The sequence below is a fragment of the Gouania willdenowi genome, chromosome 16, assembly GCF_900634775.1.
Source record: "Gouania willdenowi chromosome 16, fGouWil2.1, whole genome shotgun sequence".
Taxonomy (NCBI): domain Eukaryota; kingdom Metazoa; phylum Chordata; class Actinopteri; order Blenniiformes; family Gobiesocidae; genus Gouania; species Gouania willdenowi.
In genome coordinates this window covers 4,304,417-4,326,989 of record NC_041059.1, presented here as the reverse complement: position 1 = coordinate 4,326,989, position 22,573 = coordinate 4,304,417, and the positions used below count along the sequence as shown (strand labels likewise).

Below are 22,573 nucleotides of genomic sequence, written 5' to 3'. Positions count from 1 at the left end.
AATACCAGAGCTGAAGTAACCAGTGGAGATGGCCTCAGACACTTTTAATTTGTTAATAAATATGTAGTTCATGCTCTGAGTTTTTCATGGAAGATGGAAGTGTGTTGACTGTGTTACAAGTTTGTGTTGATTTCTATTAAATTTATCTGGTGGCAGCTGAGCTGGACTTTTTATAAACTTTATTTAAATTTTTTTTTAATTCTAAATTTACAACAAATGGCCTTTTTGACTACAAAAAGCTCTATATTAATTATGGAAAGTGTAAACTCTTATATCCTAATGGTATGTTTAAGGTTTAATTTATTCAGGGAACTGTTCCTTAGGGAAAGTCACTTTTGATCTCCTGACATGTTTCAACTGACAACTGTCAGTCTTCGTCAGAGGCGTCTGCTGATCGCTTTGATGTCGCCTTGACTTCTGCGTAGTAATACGTATGCGTGGACGGATGAAGTCATAAGATTGACTGAATATGACTTCATTCATCCGCGCATGTGGATTGAGAGACAGGCCTCATCAGCAAACTCTGGATGGGTAAAAGCGTGAGATTATTCATGATATTAATGTTAATATCATGAATAATCTAACGCTTTAATGCATTAACAGTGTCAGCATCTTCCTGCCTTTTCTGTAACAACTGTTTATTTGAATTATGGATTTTAATTATTCATTTTAAACTTCAACAACACCTAACCTGGTCGGGACCAAGTGATGAAGTGGCTCTGAGAAAGTATAAAAGCTCCGCCTCCTGGTGCTCTACACTAGTGTTGCTCTTCGCTGTCATGATGGATTGAAATTCATTATAGTTGTTTAAGATCATAAGCTGTTTCTCCATAATAAAGACGCCCGCTCTGCCAGTTTTCTCCATTGTAGTGATTGGTCAGACGTTGCAAGCTCCACCCCTTTTATGTGAACGCGCACATACCGAAGCTGAAAACACGAAGCTTAAATTATCGTGTTGTGATCAACTGTCGTAGGACAGCTTCTCTCTGACATGGAATGCTTGGTTAGTTGAAGATAGCTAACGGAGATGAATCTAGGACATAATTATCTAGATTTGTAGCATAGGGCCTTAAGGTTGATCAAACTAAACCAATGACATGTTTGTGTTGATAAACTGTTCCTGAATCAGTAGAATCGAACACTTCTAAAAACCGACACAGACACAAACTGTGACAAGGATATGATTTAATATTATATTGCTCTAATTTCAGAAAGTTATATTTTATACCAAACAAGCATAAGCGAATGTTTTCACATTATACATTCTCTTACAAATACACATCCTTAACAGTTCCTCACTCTTTGGGTGTCGAGACATTTTCCTTTGGAAGCAAACCACTTTTAACTTTTTTTGTAAGAGTTGGTAGAAATTCAGACATTTGTGACCAAACTGCTTCCAAACAAACGTCTCCGTCAAAGTTTTCCTCCAAAAACAAACAATGGTGTCTCTGCTTCATGGTTAGAGCAAACGTTGGCAGCCGTGAGTGTGAACTTTTCACTGGTGAACATAAACAGACTGACAAACGTGTGTGTGAAAGGCAGACAATAAAACACACACACACACACACACACACAAAACAAGGTAAAACATGTTACACACATCAAATAGAAAATAATTCTTAAAACAGAACCATCCATCTCATTCAGTTTGAAATATTCATCTGTGACATGAGAAAAAAAGAGAAGTGTGGTGCGACATGCGTGGAATCAATACTTAATGAATGCACTGCAAGTTCAGTTCACGCCACTGCACGTGTTTACTCACGGAGCAACAAAAGTGATCAACCTTTGCTAATAGATTGCTGTGTATAGGTTCCAAGCAGACACTACCTTTAGAGGCATCACTAACTTTTAAATAATAATAAAAAAATTATTGATTAAACTTGTGAATGCGACATTTTGAAGTTGCATAGTATTCACTGACTGTATGCATGTGCGTGTGCTCCACTAATGGCAGTTTTTATTCACTACAGTAAAGCTAGCGACTACATTTCCTAGTCTAATTTCCTACTCTGCCATTAGGACAGTGGTTCCCACTTTGATTAAATCACCGTTTGTTTAGTTTCTGGTCCACTGCTCTAGAAGTAATTTCATTATCTGCTGGAGCATGATGCTAAACCACATAGCTGCACATTTTGAATATCCGATTTGCCAATGCAATGATTTCCTATGGTGCTAATATTGGATAATAAATAAATACAGTAAATCAGATTACTTCTCATTTTTTTTTTTACAAAAACCACTGGAGAAAATGGGGGAAACTTTTTTCTTTAAGGTGAAGGTGAATGCTAGGTTTTGAAATTTAAATTAAATTCTTGACTTTATGGCATTCATTTTAAAATAGAAACTAAACTTAAAGTAAATGTAATTCCAGCAAGTTCATTTGATCTTTTTTCAGAAAATGTACTTTAAAATTGACTTTGATCTCCTTTGAGCAAAGTAAATTTACGTTGTTCTCTTTTCATCAAAGTAAATTGACTTTGATCAAAGTCGATTTCAAAGTAAATTTATTGAAAATGACTTTGATCTCCTTTGATCAAAGTTAATTTACTATGAAATTCACTAATTTTCTTTCATCAAAGTAGGTTTCAAAGTACATTTCCTGAAAAGAGTTAAATAAATGAAACCATAACATATTACATCCTAAATGTGACCGCAAAACCAAACAGGTCAAGAGGAAAAATAAATAAAAAATGAACAAAATATAAATTGCGTCTCTTCGATGCTCCAACTTCCAGCTGCGATTTCCCCCCCATTTCCATTGCGTTATGTCCCACCTGATGCAACACTGTGAAAGTCTGTGTATTGCGTACTGTGCAGAACCATTTAAACCCTAAGCTTCTGCATATCTGGGTAAAGCCAAACGAATGCACATAGAGAGGATATAGTACTTTAGCTCCAAACTTTTGAGTTAAGTTTTCCAAATTTCTATACAAAAATACAAATTCTAGTATAATCTACAAGATTCTCAAAGATGTTTACACTAAAATGTACTCTATTTACATAGTTACCAGGACACCGACATCCAACAAAATTATACTTTACAGCAGTTGTTTACAAAAAAGGACAAAATAAAGGTCTGCAGCGGCCTTCTTTTACATGGTAATGTGTGCAATAAACAGGGACAAGTGCAGTGACAAAGTAGGGCTACTGCAAGTGTGGGGCAGTGAACACACACACACACACACACAGAGTCGGGGGTTTATAATGACTCGATGCATCCCTGAGAGGAGGACCACAGCCCTGAATAAAACACGCTGACAGTAGTTTCTCTGCGTTAAGTGTGAGCAAAAATGAGATGAAACGAGAGATGTTCGGTTTCTCACTCGTAAAGGAAACACACACACACACACGCACGCACACACACACAGAGGATTGGAATAAATTAATAAAGTTTCTGCTAAATCAACAATATCAGTATCGTGAATAGATTATGCATTTAAATATATTAACATGTACAATTCTTTTTAAGTTATAGGCATTAGTTTTTGATGCATTGACAGGCAGTTTGTTTCTTTATCAGTAATTATCCGTCAGAAGAAGCAGGGTTTTGTCACATTTTATGAACAATTTGTGTTCGTTCCGAAAATAACAGACTCCGCCTTGTATTACAAGACAGTCGTACGAGTAATAATAATAATAATAATAATAAAGTATTACTACAACATAATTCCAATTCTGGCAGATTCCTCTAATATACAGTGCACTCTGGTTCAGTTGCTCACCAGCTTTAGGCATTAGTTAGGATCTGTGATACAGTACAAAGATTTATTTTACAGGTTTGTTTTTGTTGTTTTCCTGCTCAGGGTTTGTTTTTTTGGAACTTTACACCGAGACGCGGGAACTTCTCAGTGCTTGGAGAACAATCAGAGCTCTGGATCAACTTCTGGAGGAACTTTACATTTGTATGTACAGCTTGTGGTTAGATTTTCGGTCTCGTCTGCATAATTTAGCCGTAAATGTTTTAGCCGTAAATGTTTTTCCAACTGCAATGACACCCAACGGACAAAATATTAATAGTTTGCAAATAATATATCTATATATACGTATATATATATATATGTGTATGTGTTTCACACACGTGGACAGAAGAACAGAACACATGACATAAAGTGACTTCAGGGGTGAATAATCTTGGTGTTGGTGGAATGGAAAAAAACACACAAAGCTCCACTAAGAGCTGCCGTCTGTGGCCATGTTGAAGTCGTCGGCGACCAGCAGCAGAGCCTCGATGTTGGCGGCCGTCTCGGGGCTCTGCAGCGACAGGAAGTCGGACACGTCCATGCTAGCCAAGCTGTCAGACGTGGGGGTCAAGTTGGGGACGTTAACGTTGCTCGCCATGGTTGGCAAAGTCTGAGCGACGGGAGGAGAAAGAGACGAGGTTGAAGAAAGAGGCTCTGAACTAACCTGGCCCACCTCAGAGGAGGGGTCAGGGGGGCAGCAGGAGGAGGTTGATGATGAAGGCGGGGCTGAGTGTGGTGGCTGGTCAGATAGTGGGGGGGGAGGGGGCTCGGGCGGCTGTTGTTGCGTGGGCGCTGGGACGGAGGAGGAGGAGCTCTGTGTGTTTTTCTCCTTAGTGGAGTCTCTACAGGAGCAGTGGCACTGACACGACTCCTCCTGTTTGATGATGATGACGGGCAGACTGAGGCCGATCTGCTGCACAGAGTTACCTGAACACACATCAGCATTTTCTCATCATTCATTTTTCAGTTACAATTACGTCTTCAATTGTTCATGTTCAATTACAACACAATTATGATGGTGACCTGCATTTATTTCAGAATCAGAATTCCTTCATTAATCCCAGTGGGAAATTGCTTTTGTTGCAGCCACAGGCAAAAAAAAAAAACAAAAAAAAAAAACAAAAAAAAATCACAAATAAAAGAATAAAAACATTTAACAAAGACAAAAGAAAGAATAAATGTTAAATAAGTGTATAATTAAGTAAAAGAATGTTAAAAATAGGGATCAGATACACACACATTACAGTAGTAGAAAATAAAGTACGGTAGGATAGATAATACTACTACTACTGATAATAATAATAATACAAATATACAAATTATATACAAATATGATACAGATATTTACAAAAATAATACAAATATGATTTAGATATATACAACAATCAAGCTGTGAGGTTACAGTGATGGCCATTTACAATTAATATTTTCACTTAAAATATTCACAATTACAGAGTCTTTAATAAAAAACCCCATAAAACATAACCTTCCTCTTGTGTTAGCTTTCTGTTAGCATCTTTTATGATAACGGCTCAGTTTTGACCCGTCTTAAATCAGCTGTAAAATACACTAAAAACAATTATCGAACATCCAATTTGTTTCTCATCTATTGGTTACCTTGTTAGGCATCCTAATCAATGAAAATATTGGTATTAATATTTTTGATACCCCAGATCACTTTTTGTTTTTAGATGGTAAAATGAACTGACAGGTAAGCTTGATATGAAACTTATTTTAATAATTATTAACTTTGTATGTGTTTAACAACGTACGTACTTTGCTTGAATTTCTACTTTGGAATTATGGAAATTTCTGGAACATTCAAAAAACTTTTCATGGGGAATCATTTATTAGAATTAGCCGGAAATTGGGTATAACTTTAAAATAACTGATACTGATGTTACAGATGATGCTAAACTACATTTTCCCAAATATATTCATTTAAAATCCCAGCTAAGGACCAATCTTCAATTTTTAAAATGTTCCGTTAATTCCCAGTGAAACATTTGAAAATTCCTAAAATTAGATTTTTAATTGTATTATTTTGAATGGATTCTAATTTCTAGATATGATAGTTGTTTAATGTTTTTTCAATTATTTGGGCGACCTTGGCTCAGTGGTCAAGTGGATCGTCCAATAATCGAAAGGTTGGGGGTTTGAATCCCACTCAAGCCAAGTCATTGTTGTTGTGTCCTTGGGCAAGGCACTGTATCCACATTGCGTAGTATGAATGTAGTGTGTGAGTGAGTGTTGGTGGTGGTTGGAGTGGCTGATGGCTCACTATGGCAGCCTTGCTTCTGTCAGTCTGCTTCAGGGCAGCTGTGGCTACAATAGTAGCTTACCACCACAAAGTGTGGAGTGAAAGAATAATGTCATGTAAAGCAATTTGAGTTACCAAAATAAGGCGCCATATAAATCCAATGCATTATTATTATTTTTTGGTTAATTACTTAATTATTAATCTAATTTCCATGAAAATTTTATATTTTTTGAACATTCCCAAAATTAAGCTTTAGTTCCAGTGGAAATTTATCAGAAATATTCCAGCCCTTTGTAGCCCTAGTATGAGCTAATAAAACAGTGTCATTGGGCTAAAGAAGCTGTAAAGAAAATGTAACGTACTAATGTGGCAAACCAACCACAGCTTCCACTAGATGGATAAACACATTTATTGCATTATCATCATATAAAGAGTAATTAAATCTATTAAGATCTTACCAGCGTTTCCTCCCACAGGTATAGCTGTAGTAAAGAAAACCTTTTCCACTTTGGGGGCTCCATGATGTGACTGTGAACCAACAGATAAATGTTAATTTATAAAAAGATGTTATTAGTTCATCTGCTGGTTGTTGAACACTCACCGTGTGCTCAGGGTTCTGCTGCTGGTTGGCAGCACTGCTGAGGATCCACTGGAGGTTCTGGTCTGACATGACCAGGCTGGGCTGCAGCAGATTCTGTGTGGGTGCAATGGTGATGGAGGGGGGGGAGGGGGCAACATTGGGGTCAGAGTTTAGGACTGGGGCGTTGGCCAAAGGCACTGGTTGAACCACGTTGGGTGGGAGAGCGTTCGCTGTGGAAGCTGCAGGTCCTGATGCTGTGTTGACTAGTGCGGGTGCAGGGGGGTTGGGGACGGGTGGTGCCAGGGGGGCGGGTTGTGCAGCGCTGTCGGGCGTTAGGAATGTGGGTGACAGTGTCACGTAGTGCTGCGAAGCGACGGGGGGCGGAGCTTGGACTGAAGCCTGAGACGCATCGGGAACCTGCTGAGACGTAGTCAGCTGTATGAAAGGGGGGGTCTGCGTAGGACTGATGATGGAGGGGGCAGAGGGTGGGGCGGGGGTCTCAGAGGACGAGCTCGGGCTGAGCTGGGACGAAACTTCAAGGACAGCAGTGGTGGTGTGTGAGCAGGAGGCTGAAGAAGTGGGATTGATGGAAAAAGAGATGATGGAGGAGGCGTCGGCTGCTCCAGCAGGAGGAGAAGTTTTATCACTGATGCTTTCTGTAGGAAAGAATAGGTTGTTCTATTAGAAGAGCAAACATCACTTTATACAGTGGGACAGATTGAAAGAATCTTACCACAATGATGAGCAGCTTCGTCTTGGCTGACGCTGTTTTCAGGACTTTGAAACATCAGCTCAAAGATTTTTATAGGTGTCATAGTGCTGAAGTTCAAATTTTGAGCCTGCAATGTAAAAAAAAAAAAAAAGAAGATTGAAACTGTTCAAAATTACAGTATCATTATATTCAGATATTATTAACTAGAGCCTCCGTTTCCCGTGATCGCCAAAAACAGACGAAAAAAAACACCATGCGCCGCATTTCTTTCTCTCTTTGTTTAAAAATCGGACCACAACATGACACGGAAACACCTTGTTTTGGGACAATATCGCACATTAAAACTATTATTCACTGGAAAACGTATTATAATTGACTGTCTAAAAAGTGTCAAACGGCCCAATATGTCCAATTCCGCCCATAATTCCATTCAAATTCCCATGCTACGGCACATTTAGTGATCATGTTATCCTGTGATTGAAAATCTGAAGTGTGTTTTTTTCCTTATGTTGTGATAAACAAGTGGTTCAGATTTTCAAACCTGTAAAGGCTCTGGTACAAAGATTGGTATATTAGTGTAACTGGAGATAAGTTTACCTGGTGACACGTCACGGCAGAAGCAATAACTCACACGGCTGTGCAGGGTTTCATGCTAAACTTGAGGGCGATTCACCGGTTGGAGATTTTTAAAGGTTTCACAATAATGTTTTAGGACCGTATCAAACATTTCCATGGGATTTTCTCCCCCTAAACGGGCGGCTGAAAGTTCAGCAGTGTGGTTAACACTGCTCTTACAACGTAATCTTTCATGATTTTAATTTAACCCTCCTAGCTTCTATAAGTAATTTGAAACATATTAAAGTAAAATGAATACCGGTGGTTGACTCTATTAACCACAATGAGCATGTTTTGTGTGATTTCGGGAAGTTTAGTAACCAGGAAAGTCATCTAAACAGGGAAAGTGAAACGATGAAATGGAAAATAAAATAAAAAGTGTAACATGACGAGGAAATGGATGAACCCTGAAACAGAATTTGGGAAATTTAGTAACGGATAAACAGAGGCCCTACTTAACATGTAGCATGTCTGGTCCAATAATACAGCATCTTTTAGGATCTCAAAAGCTACAGTATATATGAGAGAGATTAGAAAATGCAGGCTTACATTATGGATGTTCTCTCGTAGCTCTGAGTCTGTAGAGATGAGGCTCAGGTCACTGAGACACAGAGAGTGGTTTGCATCCTGTAGTGAGGAAATAAAAAAAAGAACTTCATAATCTCACCACTGATATGCAATTGCTGACAGTTGATTTCAATATATCATCACACAACAAGCTACTAATATTGACAGCATGCATTCTGCAGTGAACCACATGTAAATACAAATGCAGGTGAATCCTTTGCTGTGACGCACCTCTGAATGTGGGTGAGAGAGGGTGACGGTGAACGGTTGTCCTTTATCGTGGCCTCGGATGTGACTCTTCAAACTGTACTGGCTGCTAAACGTCTTCTCACAGCCATTGCTGGGACAGTTAAATGGCTTTTCCCCTAAAGTGCGAGAGGAAACATGACAGAAAAGGACAAAAATCAAACTTAAAGCCAATAGGACAGGGGTACTGGTCCAAATATAAGAATACATAAGAACTCCCACCCAGAAGAACTTATATCCTAAGGGTTTTTGTGTCTTCAACAGTCCGTGATTACTCGCTAACTTTAGCTACAAGAGCGTGTCAGCGCACTGTTTAAGAGCTCTTCTTCTCTGCTTCATTGTCTACTATGTGATCGTAGAGCTGGAAATGACGCCCCCTGTAGTCAAAGATTTTTGTTGAGTTACAACTGTTTTAATCCTCTTTCGGTAAACAAGAGGTTTCTTTCGGCATCTTTAACTTTTACTGAACATTTAGAGCAATCAAAAGCAGCACAAATTGGCATTTTGACTGAAAAAGCAGCTAAATGATCAAAAATTTAGGCTGAATCTTCACTCCAATTGGAAACAATGGGATGTTTACAGAAAGTGGGGCCGTGTGACATCATCAATCACGTGATTTCAAGATGGAGGAACACAGGCTCTAAAACTGTCCCATTTTTAAAAATTAATAAAACAAATATGATCTTCTATTAAATCGGGGCTTTCGCCTTTAATTGGCCATGTAATGTTTTTACATTAATGGAATTTGTCCTCTGCATTTAACCCATCCCTGAGGAGCAGTGGGCAGCCATTTTGCGGCGCCTGGGGAGCAGTTCGGGGTTAAGGGACTTGCTCAACATCCCACAGCGATGGCCCAGGTGAGGCTTGAACCGGCAATCCTCCGATTACAAGCCCAGCGTCCTTTACCACTAGGCCACCACTATTTCAAAGATTTTAGGGCCACATTTGTAAAAACAGTGGAGGATCCCTTTAAGACAAACAAAACAAAAACTAGTGAACTAAATAAATTGTACCTGTGTGAGTCCGTACATGTGTTTTTAAGTGATGGCTTGCAGCGAAGGCTTTGCCGCAGCCGTTGTGATCACATCTGTTAAAAACAGGAAAACAAACAACAGTTTGAAACCAAACGTAAGCAGAAAGCCTGTAAAACCTTTGACAAATGTTTAACAGACGGTTCCAATAGCGAAGAAGCTAACCGGAATGGCTTCTCCCCAGTGTGTGTGCGAATGTGCTTCCTCAGGTCGCTGAGTGTGGTGAAGTACTTGGTGCAGCCTTCGGATTCACAGTTGAACGTCTTGCCTGTGTGAAGCCGCTGGTGTGCTTTTAGTCTGTGGAGACAAACATGATTCTACTGAAACTCTGGAGAACTGAGCAACCTTTGACAGGGTTCAGGATCAGGATTATGATGATGATGATGATGATGATGGTGGCGGCGGCACAGCTTTGCCAACGACTGTTACAACAAGAAAATCAATACAGAGCAAAGAGCTTTGAAGACAAAGCTACATTTAGATATCAGCACTGGGATAGATAGGGCCCTATAAAATCAGTTTAACTTTTATTTCAAAATTCCATTTTATTGTTTTCTAAAGTTATTTTACATTTTTAAAGAAAAAAAAAAATCATCATTTATTTCAGAAAATATTAGTTTTCAACTGCTGTGAGGAAACAAAATAAATAATAATAATAATAATAATAACAAAAAACCATAATCAAACAAAAATGTATGTCAAAATAAAAATGTAATACAAAACCATGTGTAAGCTACTAGGGGTGTGCCTGACAATAAACTATACAATATCGTGATATCAATAATTACAAATTTCATCTTTATAAGTGCAAAATGATATGAAATGCAATTTATCTTTGATTTTTTAAACTCGCGAGAACAGGTAAATGGTAACTAACAAGTTACATTCAAGTAAACAAGTAACTATTCAAGTAGCAATATCAAAAACAAATGGTATCAAACTGTCAAATTACATTTTTCAAAAAAGTTTAACTTTTGCTTTTAGTTTTTGCTTTAAGTTTTTAATTTTTTTTTTTTTTTTTAAATTAACCACATACATCTATAAAAGTGCCCAGTATGTTTTATGAAAATAAAATATCTTGAAAGTAATAAAATATGGTGTATTTGCAAAAGGTGTTAACTATATGGCCTTCAGACCCTAATAAGCAGAATTGTTCTCCTCAAATTGTAGGAAAAAAAAGTCTTAGTTTCTTGAAGGTATCTGGCGACCCCCTCCCAGTGTCTCGCAACCCCAAATGGGGTCCTGACCCCAAGGTTGAGAACCCCTGCTTTGTACAGTATGACATAAATAATGAAAAAGGAGCAATTAGAATAATCTATGTCAGTACAACTTATATCTAATTTTTAACTGTACACACATGGTTATAAATTACATTTAAAAAATATATTATTATTCATTTGGTTTCCTTCACAGAACCAACATTTTTCTGAAAACAATTAGAAAATATTTCTAAAAAAAACTAAAAAAAAACCCCAGGATCCCAAAAAAATGTATATGTAAAACAGAGAATTTAGAAAAAAATGAAATGGAATGTATCGAGCCCTAGATAGAACTAACCTGTCTCTGATTCTACCTGAACCATAACAAAAACTCACCTGTACAATGTGTTGAAGGCCTTTTCACAGCCCTGCACGTCACACTCAAATGGCTTCTCCTTGGTGTGAACACGCACATGGATCTTGAGGCTGTAGGAGGTGATGAAGGCTTTCCCACAGCCCTGCTGATTGCACACAAATGTGTATTCGCCCCTGTGTGTCTTCTGGTGTGTGCGCAGGTTTCCTGCGGTGCTGTAGGTCCTTGTGCAGCCTTCAAACGTGCACTGGTAGCGCTTTACCTACAAGAGGGAAAATAAAGACAATTAAATCGGTCCTGAAATCTACACGTTTTTAAACATTCCTTATTCAAATATCTGGGAGAAAATCTGTTTTTGGGTAGCTCTAAAGGTGTGAGAAAAAATGGATTCTGCAATATATTGTATTATTTCACTGCGCGACTATTGTATCAATGTTAAAACAGCACAAAAACTAACCTGTCTCAATCTGGTACAAGCCAAAATTTGTGTACAGCACATTTGTTCAGATACTTTAAGAGTTTAGAGCCCAAAATTCACTTTTAAGGAGTATTTACTAAGGGTGTCAGAAAAGACTGATTCAGCGATATATCGCAATATTTCACCACACAATTATCGTATGGATACAAAAACATTTCCAAATCGATTTAAAAAAAAAAAAAAACCTATGCATAGCACGTAAACGCCCAGTCACTAAGTGTCAGTGAACGCACCATCAGACCTTGTTAAACAACCTCACTCCTCAATGCAGTTTAGCTGGATGATAATTACACTTTATTTTCATAAAACATACTGGGAGTATTTATAGATGTATGTGGTTACTTTTTTTATTTAATTTTTCTAAGAATTTAAGAACTTAAAGATAAAAAGGACGATGTTCCCGAAGTTTAGAAAAAAACGCCCTCTGCACATGCGCAACACTATCTACTCAAGAGGGAACGCCTACTTGTGCGAGAAAGCGTGCACAAGCCCAGTTTTCCTTGTGCGCCACTCGCCACCGGTAAGTGAAAATCCATTTTCAAAAACCCGGTGCACAGTGGGCACGAGAACGAGCACATACGACGGCCTTACATAAACATATCATCAGAATGATTGACAAGTAGGAGGACCAATAGATAAGATGATCCACTCGGAAGTTGGAGCCAAAATAACATTGTCCACAATACCTTTAAAAGAATCCAAATTTGGGCTGCAGCAAATATGAGGAAGTAATAGATGAAGTCAGCTTGACATGCCAGAGGGGATTTGAACTTAGTGACTCAGGCACTTACACAACATGAAGCTGATTAACATAAAAATAGCATTTCTGACTTCTGTTCTCTTCATCGTGATCGTCTCTTCTTGCTTTATCCTTAAAACACCCTGGGGTAAACTGAAAAAGCCACCCTTCCTCCACTTGGAAACATTATCATGTTTTCAATAGGATGAGTGAGGAAAGATCTTATAGTATTTTTGATAAGAGTGGCTTCTCTCTCTAACACTGATCGACTAACGTGTTCAAAACCCCCCAAAAAGTGAAGAAAACTGCTGCAAGTATTACACAAGAACAAAACAGCTGAGAAGCACAAAAATGTGTCAAAGCCTTAGATCAGTGTTTCTCAAATGGGGGTACGTGTACCCCTAGGGGCACTACAAAGGGGTACTTGAAAAAGAGAGAGTAGAAAATGAACAAATAAAGTGTCAGTCTTGGTCCCACCCCAGGCTTGAGATGAATGGAAATGATAAAAACTATAAAAATAAATCTATTCAGGAGCCACTAAATCAGTGTTTTTCAACCTTGGGGTTGGGACCCTGTGTGGGCTCACCTGAAATTTCTGAAAAATTAAAATAGATATTTGAATTTTTTAAATTATTGTTCTTTTTTTAATTAAAACGAAACACTATCTTAAACAACCGTATTTCTATATTTTCACTTAATAAAATATAAATCTAGTTCAACTAAAATGCAGTTAAAAAAAAATATATATATATATATATATATATATATATATATATATATATATATATATATATATATATATAAAATCACTATTATTTTGATCAATATTGTAATCACAATTATAATCACAATTATGTATCATATTAGGGAAAAATTCGGTGTTTTTTGCACTACTTTTAAATAAAAAATGTGTACAGTTTACAGAGCAAAATTAGGCTTTAAAATGGAATTATAACTTAAAAAAACTAGTAAAGTGCCTGTCCGAAGTATATATTCATACAGTGGGAGCTTAAGTAAAGTTAGCAATTATGGCCAAATGAGTATGTGTTTGAAGATTGGATGTACAAAGAGGTGTACATACTCTGTACTCTGTAGTGTTATAAAGGGGTTTTATTTGCAGGTGCAAAGTAAAATAGCGTGTGCAATTTCTCTGGTTTAATTCTATGGGACATGCGCATGATAAATTGGTAAATAAAGTTTGCACTATGTTCGCTAGACTTAAGCAAATGAATAATAAATGTCTTGGAGCATCCCCTGTCCTTAGATCCTCCTTTGGCAAAAAAAAAACTCAAAAAACCCAGTGGAAAAATGAAACAGTACAAACATGTCATGTACATCCAACATACTACCATAGAGAAGAGACACAAAAAACAAGTGGGCTTTACACCAAAGGCGCCCATCAGCAGATTCTTCTCATATTCTGCCTGTGGCGCCAATGAAGCGCACAATGCAACAAGTCAAACAGACACTGCGTCGGGGAGAAATTCTATCCACAAACACACACGCCTTACTTCCTTGCTTTTATAGATAATAATAATAATAATGCATCAATTTTATACAGCGCTTTATCATAGACACTCAAAGAAGCTTTACAGAATTAAGGCATTATTCTTTCACTCCACACTTAGTGGTGGCAAACTACTGTTGTAACCACAGCTGCCCTGGGGCAGACTGACGGAAGCGAGGCTGCCATAGTGAACCATCGGACCCTCCGACCACCACCAACACTCACACGCTACATTCATACTAGGCAATGTGGGTGAAGTGCCTTGCCCAAGGACACAATGACAGATGCCACTGCAGCGACTGCCACCCCACTGTGGCTCCTGGAATTCTCAGTGGTCTCCCATCCAACTACTAACCAGGCCCAGACCTGCTTAGCTTCCAAGATCTAATGGGATCGGGCAATGACAGGCTGGTATAGAATGATAATTACCCCAATAATTTAACATGTACCAAAGGTTAACTGAATAAATACACTATTGGAGAGTGCAAAGCCTGTATTATAAATGTAAATATTGCCAACGATCAGGTTAATTTAATCGTGGTAACAAAAATTGTGATTAACTGTGCAGCCCTGCACTAAAGAGTGTTTCTTTCCACTAATTTACAAAATGAGATTCTTTAAAATGTGTGTCATCACTCGTTCATTCCATCATAACGCTCTATAGTTGTTTTTAAATAGTTTTCTAAGCAAAATGTTGTAGTCGGACCTAGGGGGTACTTGGATGAAAAAATAAGAAAAGTCAGAAAAGTGTGAGAACCACTGCTTCAGAACCCTCACACAATCCTACAATCTCTCCAGGGCGCTAAGATGATAGAGGTAAAGCAGCCACACAAAGCTAAACACTAATCCTACTGATAGAGTAGTGTGTGAGGTCATAGTTTCTTAGGCAAATATCCACTCAGTGACACTGTGGGTGTTCTAAGGCTCTGAGATCAGACAAGCAGCTGATTCATCTCCTTCATCACTGGAACTCAACAATGCCCTCAAGAACAGAGCTAAAGTCAATGAATAAAAAACTGTGAGATAAACGGTGAGTGTGCCCCCCCCCACTAATACTCATTATAAGAAATGATTGATTCTTAAGTCTGAGTATCACTTGACAAACTTTCACTGAATTGCTCTTCTGTGTTCCTGTCTGTGCCCTTCAACAAGTGGAAATTAACATTTATGCTGACAAAGCAGCGACTGTGGCTGAAAGGATTGGATTGGGTACGAGTGGATTGAGTTAAACTATAGCAATTATTATAGGAATTCCTTCAGGTCAATCATCAAACCCTCAGTCTCATTGTCTGTATTAAAAGTTGTGAATTTTTGGGGGTCTGAACTACTTTGTTTAGAGCTAATGGTTCTCAACCTTTTCAGACCTTGACCCTTCAAAATAAAGGTTCCAGAGAGCGGGGACCCCCACTGTAGCTGAATGTTGTTGAACACAGGCATGAACATTGAAGAACAGTCATGTGGAGACAGGACCATCTATAAGGGGGAATAAAGGGGAGAGATTTTTGGGGTCCATCCATAAAGTCAGCAAAATGATGGTCCATTGTTCTATGAATTTGTGATAACCACATTTATTTATTCATCTGAATAATATCCACTGTTATCCAGGAACGTTTACTATTATTTGCGCCCTGGTCATCTTAAAAATGTAAATCCTTGTCTTAATCAGAAATAAAATGGGCTAAAAGTGACAAAAAAATGGTAGAAAATGTGGTGAAACTAGGTTTGAAAAACCAAAAAAAGTTGCAAGTTAGAGAGGCCAAAAACGGACAGAAAAAGTAGTAAAAAGGGTTCAAAGTGTCAATATAACAATTAGTTTAAACTGGCATGACAAATGGTGAATATGGTTATATTGGTAAAAAATAAGCATAAAATAGGGTGAAAACAAGTCAAAAATGACAAAATTGAGTCAACACAGTGACATTTAGGGGTGGGAACCTCTGGGTACCTCACGATACGCGATACAAAGCTCACGATAACGATTATCTCACGATATGACGATACCACGATTATCGATATATTGGTCAGAAATCAATCTACGATAATCTATGACATAACAAAAAAAAGTTTAAGTGAAAAAATACAATTTTTATTTTATATCTCTGAAAGACAATAAATTGAAAAAGTGTCCTATGAACAGTGACACTATATTAGTGCAACATTTCTGTAAATAAGTGTCAACATACCAATGTAAATGAATAACTATCTCCAATAGTGCTTTCTGTAAACAAAAAATAGGGTCTTTCTTACCAGTGACACCATTATAGTGCAATATTCCAGTAAATAATATATTGGTTCATTCAACAACAAAATTTCTGTGAAGACATACCTGCACATTTTAGTGAAAAAGCAGAAAAGAAAAAAAAATCTAAAAAAAATTCGATACTTAGCGAGAGCTAAAACAAATCCACTTAAAAAACAACTTTGTTATTGGATTACACTATGAAATAATCACCAGAATAATAAATGTAATTCTAGAACAATAAGCAATAACTAAAGCTTGATATTAAACAAACTAAAAAAAGTTTCTCAGACTATGATGTTTCACAAACACAAAACAATTTTAGTTAAAAAAGGGGATATGAAACAAGCTCTTGTGATGATTCAGAAGTTAAACTCTTGCAACATTTTGCTTTTGTGAGTGTTTGAAATTATCAACTGAAGGATCTCAACATTCACAGAAACCCTCACAATTCACCATAATTGTTTGTTTTGTTATAATAACTAGAAGTATAATTGGAAAAAAATGTAAACAAAAACAGGTCAACGTCTTGGGGAAAAAAGGCAATTGTGAAAAATCTGTTATTCAATACATTATACGGACAAAAGTATTTTTAGGCGGGAAAATGAGTCATCTAATCATTGTGCTCTAGTTTGCACTTCCACGTATAAATAAATGATAAAATATGTACGGTACTGATCATATCAAAGCAATAAGTGACAGATTTCAGTCCCTGCTGAACCATCACTTTGAATTGATTTGATCTTGTGACTTATTTTTTATGTAATTTGGGAAAATTTTGTCGATTAATTTGAAGAAAATTGCAGGATTTGGGAAAAATTGAGAGTTCTTTTAACAATTTAAGATTAAATATTATTTCCATCATGTGAACTAATGGGAGAATTCTGTAAATAAATCTGTCATTCTGCAAAATTGATTCATTAATATTGGGCATGTTCCTTTTAGGTCAGTGACAAAAATGTAAGGGTTTCTAGACCCAATATCAGAAAATAAAGAAAGAAATACAAATAAATCAGCCTGCATCTAAAATCTTTGATATAATATATGTTGTGTTTTGTTTTTTAAATTGGATTAATTGAGGTGTTTATTTTATTGTCTTCTAATCAACTGTTTTATTTATTTATTTTCATTTTATTCAGTTGTAGATCATTCTTGTTTAAGGTTAAATGGGTCACTTTTTCCTCATATCTACTGTTGCTGACTATTGCTCTCATTTTGAATAATATAACTTGATCAAGACTTTTTTTTTAACATGCCACACTACAAAATGAGTAATTAAAATATGATGATCATCATATCGGTTCAATATCGGTATCAGCCAAATAGCAAGGCTGCAACGTTATATCGGGACGGCGCAACAAAAATGTGTGAGAACAAAACAAATGGTTAAGATGTCTGTTTTCATTATTCAGGTCTTACCTCTCTCAGCTTGGTCTCTGGGCACTCTGAGTGCAGGGTCAGTGTGGCCCCCTCTATGTTACGGGGCATAGGGGTGGAACCTGGATTAATGGTGAACTGGATCTGGTCCGGTGAGATCGTGTGGTGCACATAACCCTGCGACATGCCATCAGGGTCCGTCATGAAGGCCAGGGACCCCTCTTCTTCGTCTCCGTCACCCTCCCCTTCGGTTAAAAACGTGACTCCGTCTTCGTCGCCCCCACAGTGACCCTCCTCTTCGCCCTCCTCGTCCAGGCGGATCGGGTCGCGCTCTATCAGCACCGTGGTGCGGTCGTACACGCGGCCGCTGGACGACGAAGGCTCGGCGATCAGGTCGTCGTGGATCTTTTCTTCGTCCTCTTCCTCCTCGTCCCGACCCAGGTGGTCCACCTCCACCTCAAAGTACATGGGCGCCTCCGTATGAGGGCCATTCTCACCCATGGTCCCTGGTGCCTCTGAACACTGACACGCCTATGACCTAAAAACCAACGAGACATATCAGTTCAGCTGTTAGTGCCTTCATCCAGTTCATTACAGCAGGGGTTCTCAACCTTGGGGTCGGGGGTCGCCAGATGTCTTCAAGAAACTAAGAATATTTTCTGAACAATTTGAGCCCATTTTTCTTAATTTTTACCCTTTTTCTGCAACTACACCAAAATTGTCATATTTTAACCTATTTTCACCACTTTTTCTTGCCATATTTTTGCTAAATTACTCAATGCCTTTTCTGCACATTTAACCCACTTTCAATTTTCGGCACCCTTTCCACCACTTTTCCAACCTAATGTTGTATATGTTGACCACATTCACTATTTGTCATGCTCATTTATTTGCCAGTTTAAACTATTTGTTCCAATATTAACATATTGGAACCCTTTTTGCTGCATTTTCAGTCTAGTTTTGGTCAGCCATTTGCAACTTTTTACCAATTTCTGTGGTTTTTAAAATCACGTTTCAACACTTTTTCCACCGTTTTGGTCACTTTTAACCTATTTTTATTTCTGATTAAAACAAGGATTTACATCTTTAAGATGGCTATAATAATCCTAAACTTCCTGGATAACAGTGGATATTATTCAGATAAATAAATAAATGTGGTTATAACAGATTCATAGAAAAATGGACCATCATTTTGCTGACTTTATGGATGGACCCCAAAAATCTCTCCCCTTAATTTCCCCCGTATAGATGGGCCTGTCTCCACATGACTGTTCTTCAATGTTCATGTCTGCGTTCAAATGTCTCTGGCACCTTTATTTTGGGGGTCGCGGGCTGTAAAGGTTCAGAACCACTGCGTTAACACCCCTAACAGTTTGCCGTATTGAAATGTTCCACAAATGGATGCATCGCACAGGTGGCAACACATCAAGTTTGAAAGTTGGAGTTCAATGTGCTTCAAAGAGCGAGCCACTCTTTCACAATGTTTGTTGAAGCAATCTAAATGCCAAGGTTCTTCAGTTTGTGAACCTGTGACTGTGGATATGGTTGAAGCCTGGATTAAATAAATCACAGGACTTTTAAAGTTAACAAATAGTAAATATATATATTAAAAAAACTGGCCAGCTTTGATCCAGATACCAACAACTGGCTGGGCAGACTATGAAGTAAAGACTCAGATTTTCGGTTTTAAAATCTCACCAATTCCCTTTCAGGGTTACCCCTTTTCCACCTCAGTTTACACTTTTCCATTTAGTTTCCATTTAATCATCTACTTTCCCTATATTTAGATGAGAGTCGCAACTAACGATTCTTTTTGTAGTTGACTAATCTATCGATTATTTTTTCTTTGGTCACGTATATTTTTCTCTTTTCTAAGCACATATTTTGGTCTGCTATTTTAATGAGTGAAGCATCAAAAATGTGGCCACTGATGATTTTGCTGCTGAAAGCCAAAAACGCATAAAAAAATGTTCATTAAAGCTGATATACGGAGTTTCTGAGAGCACGTCTCGATGTCCCGCCCTCAACAGCCTCACTTCCTCCTACTGCCTCTGCAATCTACCAGAAGCCACGCCTCTACTTTTCTGCACGTGCATCGCGGAACATAACAAGGTTGCATCAGGTCTCATTGATATAGGTCTATGTGTCAGGTAAGAGCCAAAATCATATTTACATGTTTGCTGTTGTGACACGGGGCCTTGTTTCCGTGCACAGTTCCACATTAAATCGGGCGAAAGCCCGATTTAATTCACTTTGATTGACAGTTTCAAAAACAGGAAGTTAAAGCCTATTGGCTGGGTGCACTCTGCAATCTTTTCCATTTGTATAGGGGTCTATAGGACGAAGGAGGGACTTTTATACATTAATCTATATGAATGACCACCAGTAGTAGACCATAGTAAAAGACTAGTTTTTTGCATTTCAAAAGAATCATACATAAACATGGATTTCTCAGAAACTCCAGATATCAGCTTTAAGACCTTCAATGCAGTTTGTGTTTTATGATCCAAAATAACAAATAAGTATGATTTTATGAACTTGTTACATTTACACCAGATATACTGTGGGCCTACATAACATTGTAGACACACATGTACGTCACACAAAGCATTCCTAGGTGAATGAAATACGTTGAATAAAATAATGTGGCTAAAAATAACTAAAATAATAAGTGCTCTGTTTTATGGCATTGTGAGTTTCCGTGAACGCTCTGACACCCCTTTAAATGTTGTCACTACAATGAATTAAGGGTCAGCATTATGTGGTCTCCTTTGGTTAAGGATGCATCAGTGTTTCCTAGGCTAAAGGAGGTTATAAAGGAAACATTGAGCCTCCTTTCCTTAGCTTTTAGAGAATTTGAACGTTCCTCATCATGGCCGCCACTTAAACACTTCCGGGGGTTCAGGAAAAGTGGATTGGAAAGGAGATAGGAGGGAATGTTCAGACGCAACCTCTTTGTTAATAAACCCAAATTCGAGGTATATTTTAGGCCGTGGCTATTGATACGGAAACATATCAATAGACTGCCAGTCTACTTATACGCAGCACCACTCATTGGCCAGTTTAGGTGACGTGATAGGTGCACCACGTGACTTAAAGTTCTGTCAGTTTTAGTTTAGCTACCCCACTAACTTTTTTAGTTTAACCCTAACCCAGGAAATACTTTAAAATGTTTATTTTTAAAGGTGGAATTTGCTGTGTTAAATATGCTGAAATGAAAAAATATATATGACAAAAGCAGGATTCGAATCCAAGGCAGCAGAAGGAAGAATCCTTGAGTGTGGCGCCTTAGACCATGAGGCCATCCTGGCACGGTGAGAACTCAGGCACATTACGCTCATGTAGAAAAGGTCCAGAAAACGTACCCATCGTCCCGGGGGCTATTGATACATTTCTGTATCGATAGACACCTCCTACATTTTACCACATTCATCAATACACAGCATTTTATAGACGCCACAATCTACGGCTGTTTGTTGTCATATGGTGAATGGGCCCTCGCCAGCTTCCGTAGATTTGACTTCATTTGCAAGCCTTCGACTTTTATCACGATATTGTATTTTGAGTTCATTTTTAAAATGTTTTACTTTAATTCTTGATTTGCCAAAAATTCCTTTCTCCATTAAAATTGGCCCAAATCAGCTTTCGTAGTCTTTAATAAGTTAAAGTATAGTTATGATAAATTTAAGCTAAACTGGGTTTCCTTAAAACTTACAAAGCGATGTCAAACAAGACGGAAGTGAATGATTTAATCTTGAATGACTGACAGATCATTTAGGAATAAAACTACTGTCAGGCTCTTTGACAATAGCTTATTCTACCCAACTAGAGCACTTTAATTTAATTAACATAGCAGTAGAACCAAGAAGCACACAGATGCCTCATAAACAACAGTTTTGACTGCCCTAGTGCTGTAAATGTAATATTATCTCCACTCATTGTCACCGTTAGCCGGCTGTTTAACCAATATAATGCTTTACCTTGTCCACTTTACACCTTTTAATATCCATTTTCTGTCTGCTAACATATACCATGACTGTGCAAAATCAAAGTAGCATGATAAAACAAACTAACAGGCGAGCCATTAATTCCTCTTCACATGTTTAGCTCGGCTAGGTTAGCAACACTTTAGCTCGTAGCTAAGCTAGTGAGCTAGCTGGGAACGTTTGTGAGTGTCGACTATTGACATGTCACGTTTTCTCAGCAGAAAATAACACCGTGTTTAACGTTAGTGAGAAGCAGAGGAGTGTGTGTAAGGTTTAAGATCAATGAATGACATGAATGACATTTAAATATAAAATTACCTTCGGATGAAATTGAGGCTGATCCTTTTGCTGTGAATGTAGAGTTTCTTCCTTCCCACCTCCCCCTCCTCAGGAAAAATACATGACGTCACTACGTCGAGAAAAATCTCGATTGACGTCGACTTTTATTTATTTTATTCTCTCAAGACAATTACAAATAACAAATGTACGTTATTGATCGATACCCATGCAGAGATATGCAACAAATACGTTGTCATAAGTATTAGTTATAATTATAATTTTACACCAGCTGTTTTTCAATGAGTACATTTAATTTAATTATTAATTGACTTAATTAGAATTTTGTAAATTGTGTTGCCGCGGTTGCAGTTTAGATTCTGTACTGGGATGACTTGTTTATGTTTGCACACTGTAAACTTTAAATTTAAAATAATTCCAAAGTTGATATACATTTAGTCTCCTTCACATTCAAAATGATAACTTATATATATATATATCACTCAATGTTTAACCCATATCACTTGAACTAAAGCGTGACTTTTTTTAAATAGACAATTTTCTGCTTTTGCAATAAATATTTGTATTATTTTTTTAGTCTCTTGAGCAAACTACAAATAAAAAGTACATTATTGATCGAAATCC

The 22,573-nt window shown here is 37.6% G+C and overlaps 1 protein-coding gene across 1 annotated transcript; it reads right to left on the bottom strand.

The window, feature by feature from the left end:
* Window positions 1–1,179: 1,179 nt before the first annotated feature.
* On the bottom strand, window positions 1,180–22,035 carry mtf1 (metal-regulatory transcription factor 1). Its single transcript, XM_028469906.1, has 11 exons — window positions 21,971–22,035; window positions 17,709–18,204; window positions 11,350–11,588; window positions 9,920–10,051; window positions 9,737–9,810; window positions 8,709–8,842; window positions 8,460–8,537; window positions 7,317–7,422; window positions 6,605–7,239; window positions 6,462–6,531; window positions 1,180–4,670 (listed from the first exon to the last, which is right to left on the bottom strand). Exons 2-11 carry the CDS (start codon window positions 18,165–18,167, stop codon window positions 4,174–4,176), a joined length of 2,424 nt encoding a protein of 807 aa, XP_028325707.1. The 5' UTR covers window positions 18,168–18,204; window positions 21,971–22,035; the 3' UTR covers window positions 1,180–4,173.
* Window positions 22,036–22,573: the final 538 nt, after the last annotated feature.

Bases quoted from the DNA above. Each gene is read 5' to 3' on its own strand.
- mtf1 (XM_028469906.1), bottom strand. From the start codon at position 18,167: ATGGGTGAGAATGGCCCTCATACGGAGGCGCCCATGTACTTTGAGGTG. The intron at 8,538-8,708 runs GTGCGTCACAGC...TCCTCACTACAG, and splicing joins TCTCTCACCCACATTCAGAG to GATGCAAACCACTCTCTGTG. The intron at 6,532-6,604 runs GTGAGTGTTCAA...GTTGGTTCACAG, and splicing joins AGCAGAACCCTGAGCACACG to TCACATCATGGAGCCCCCAA.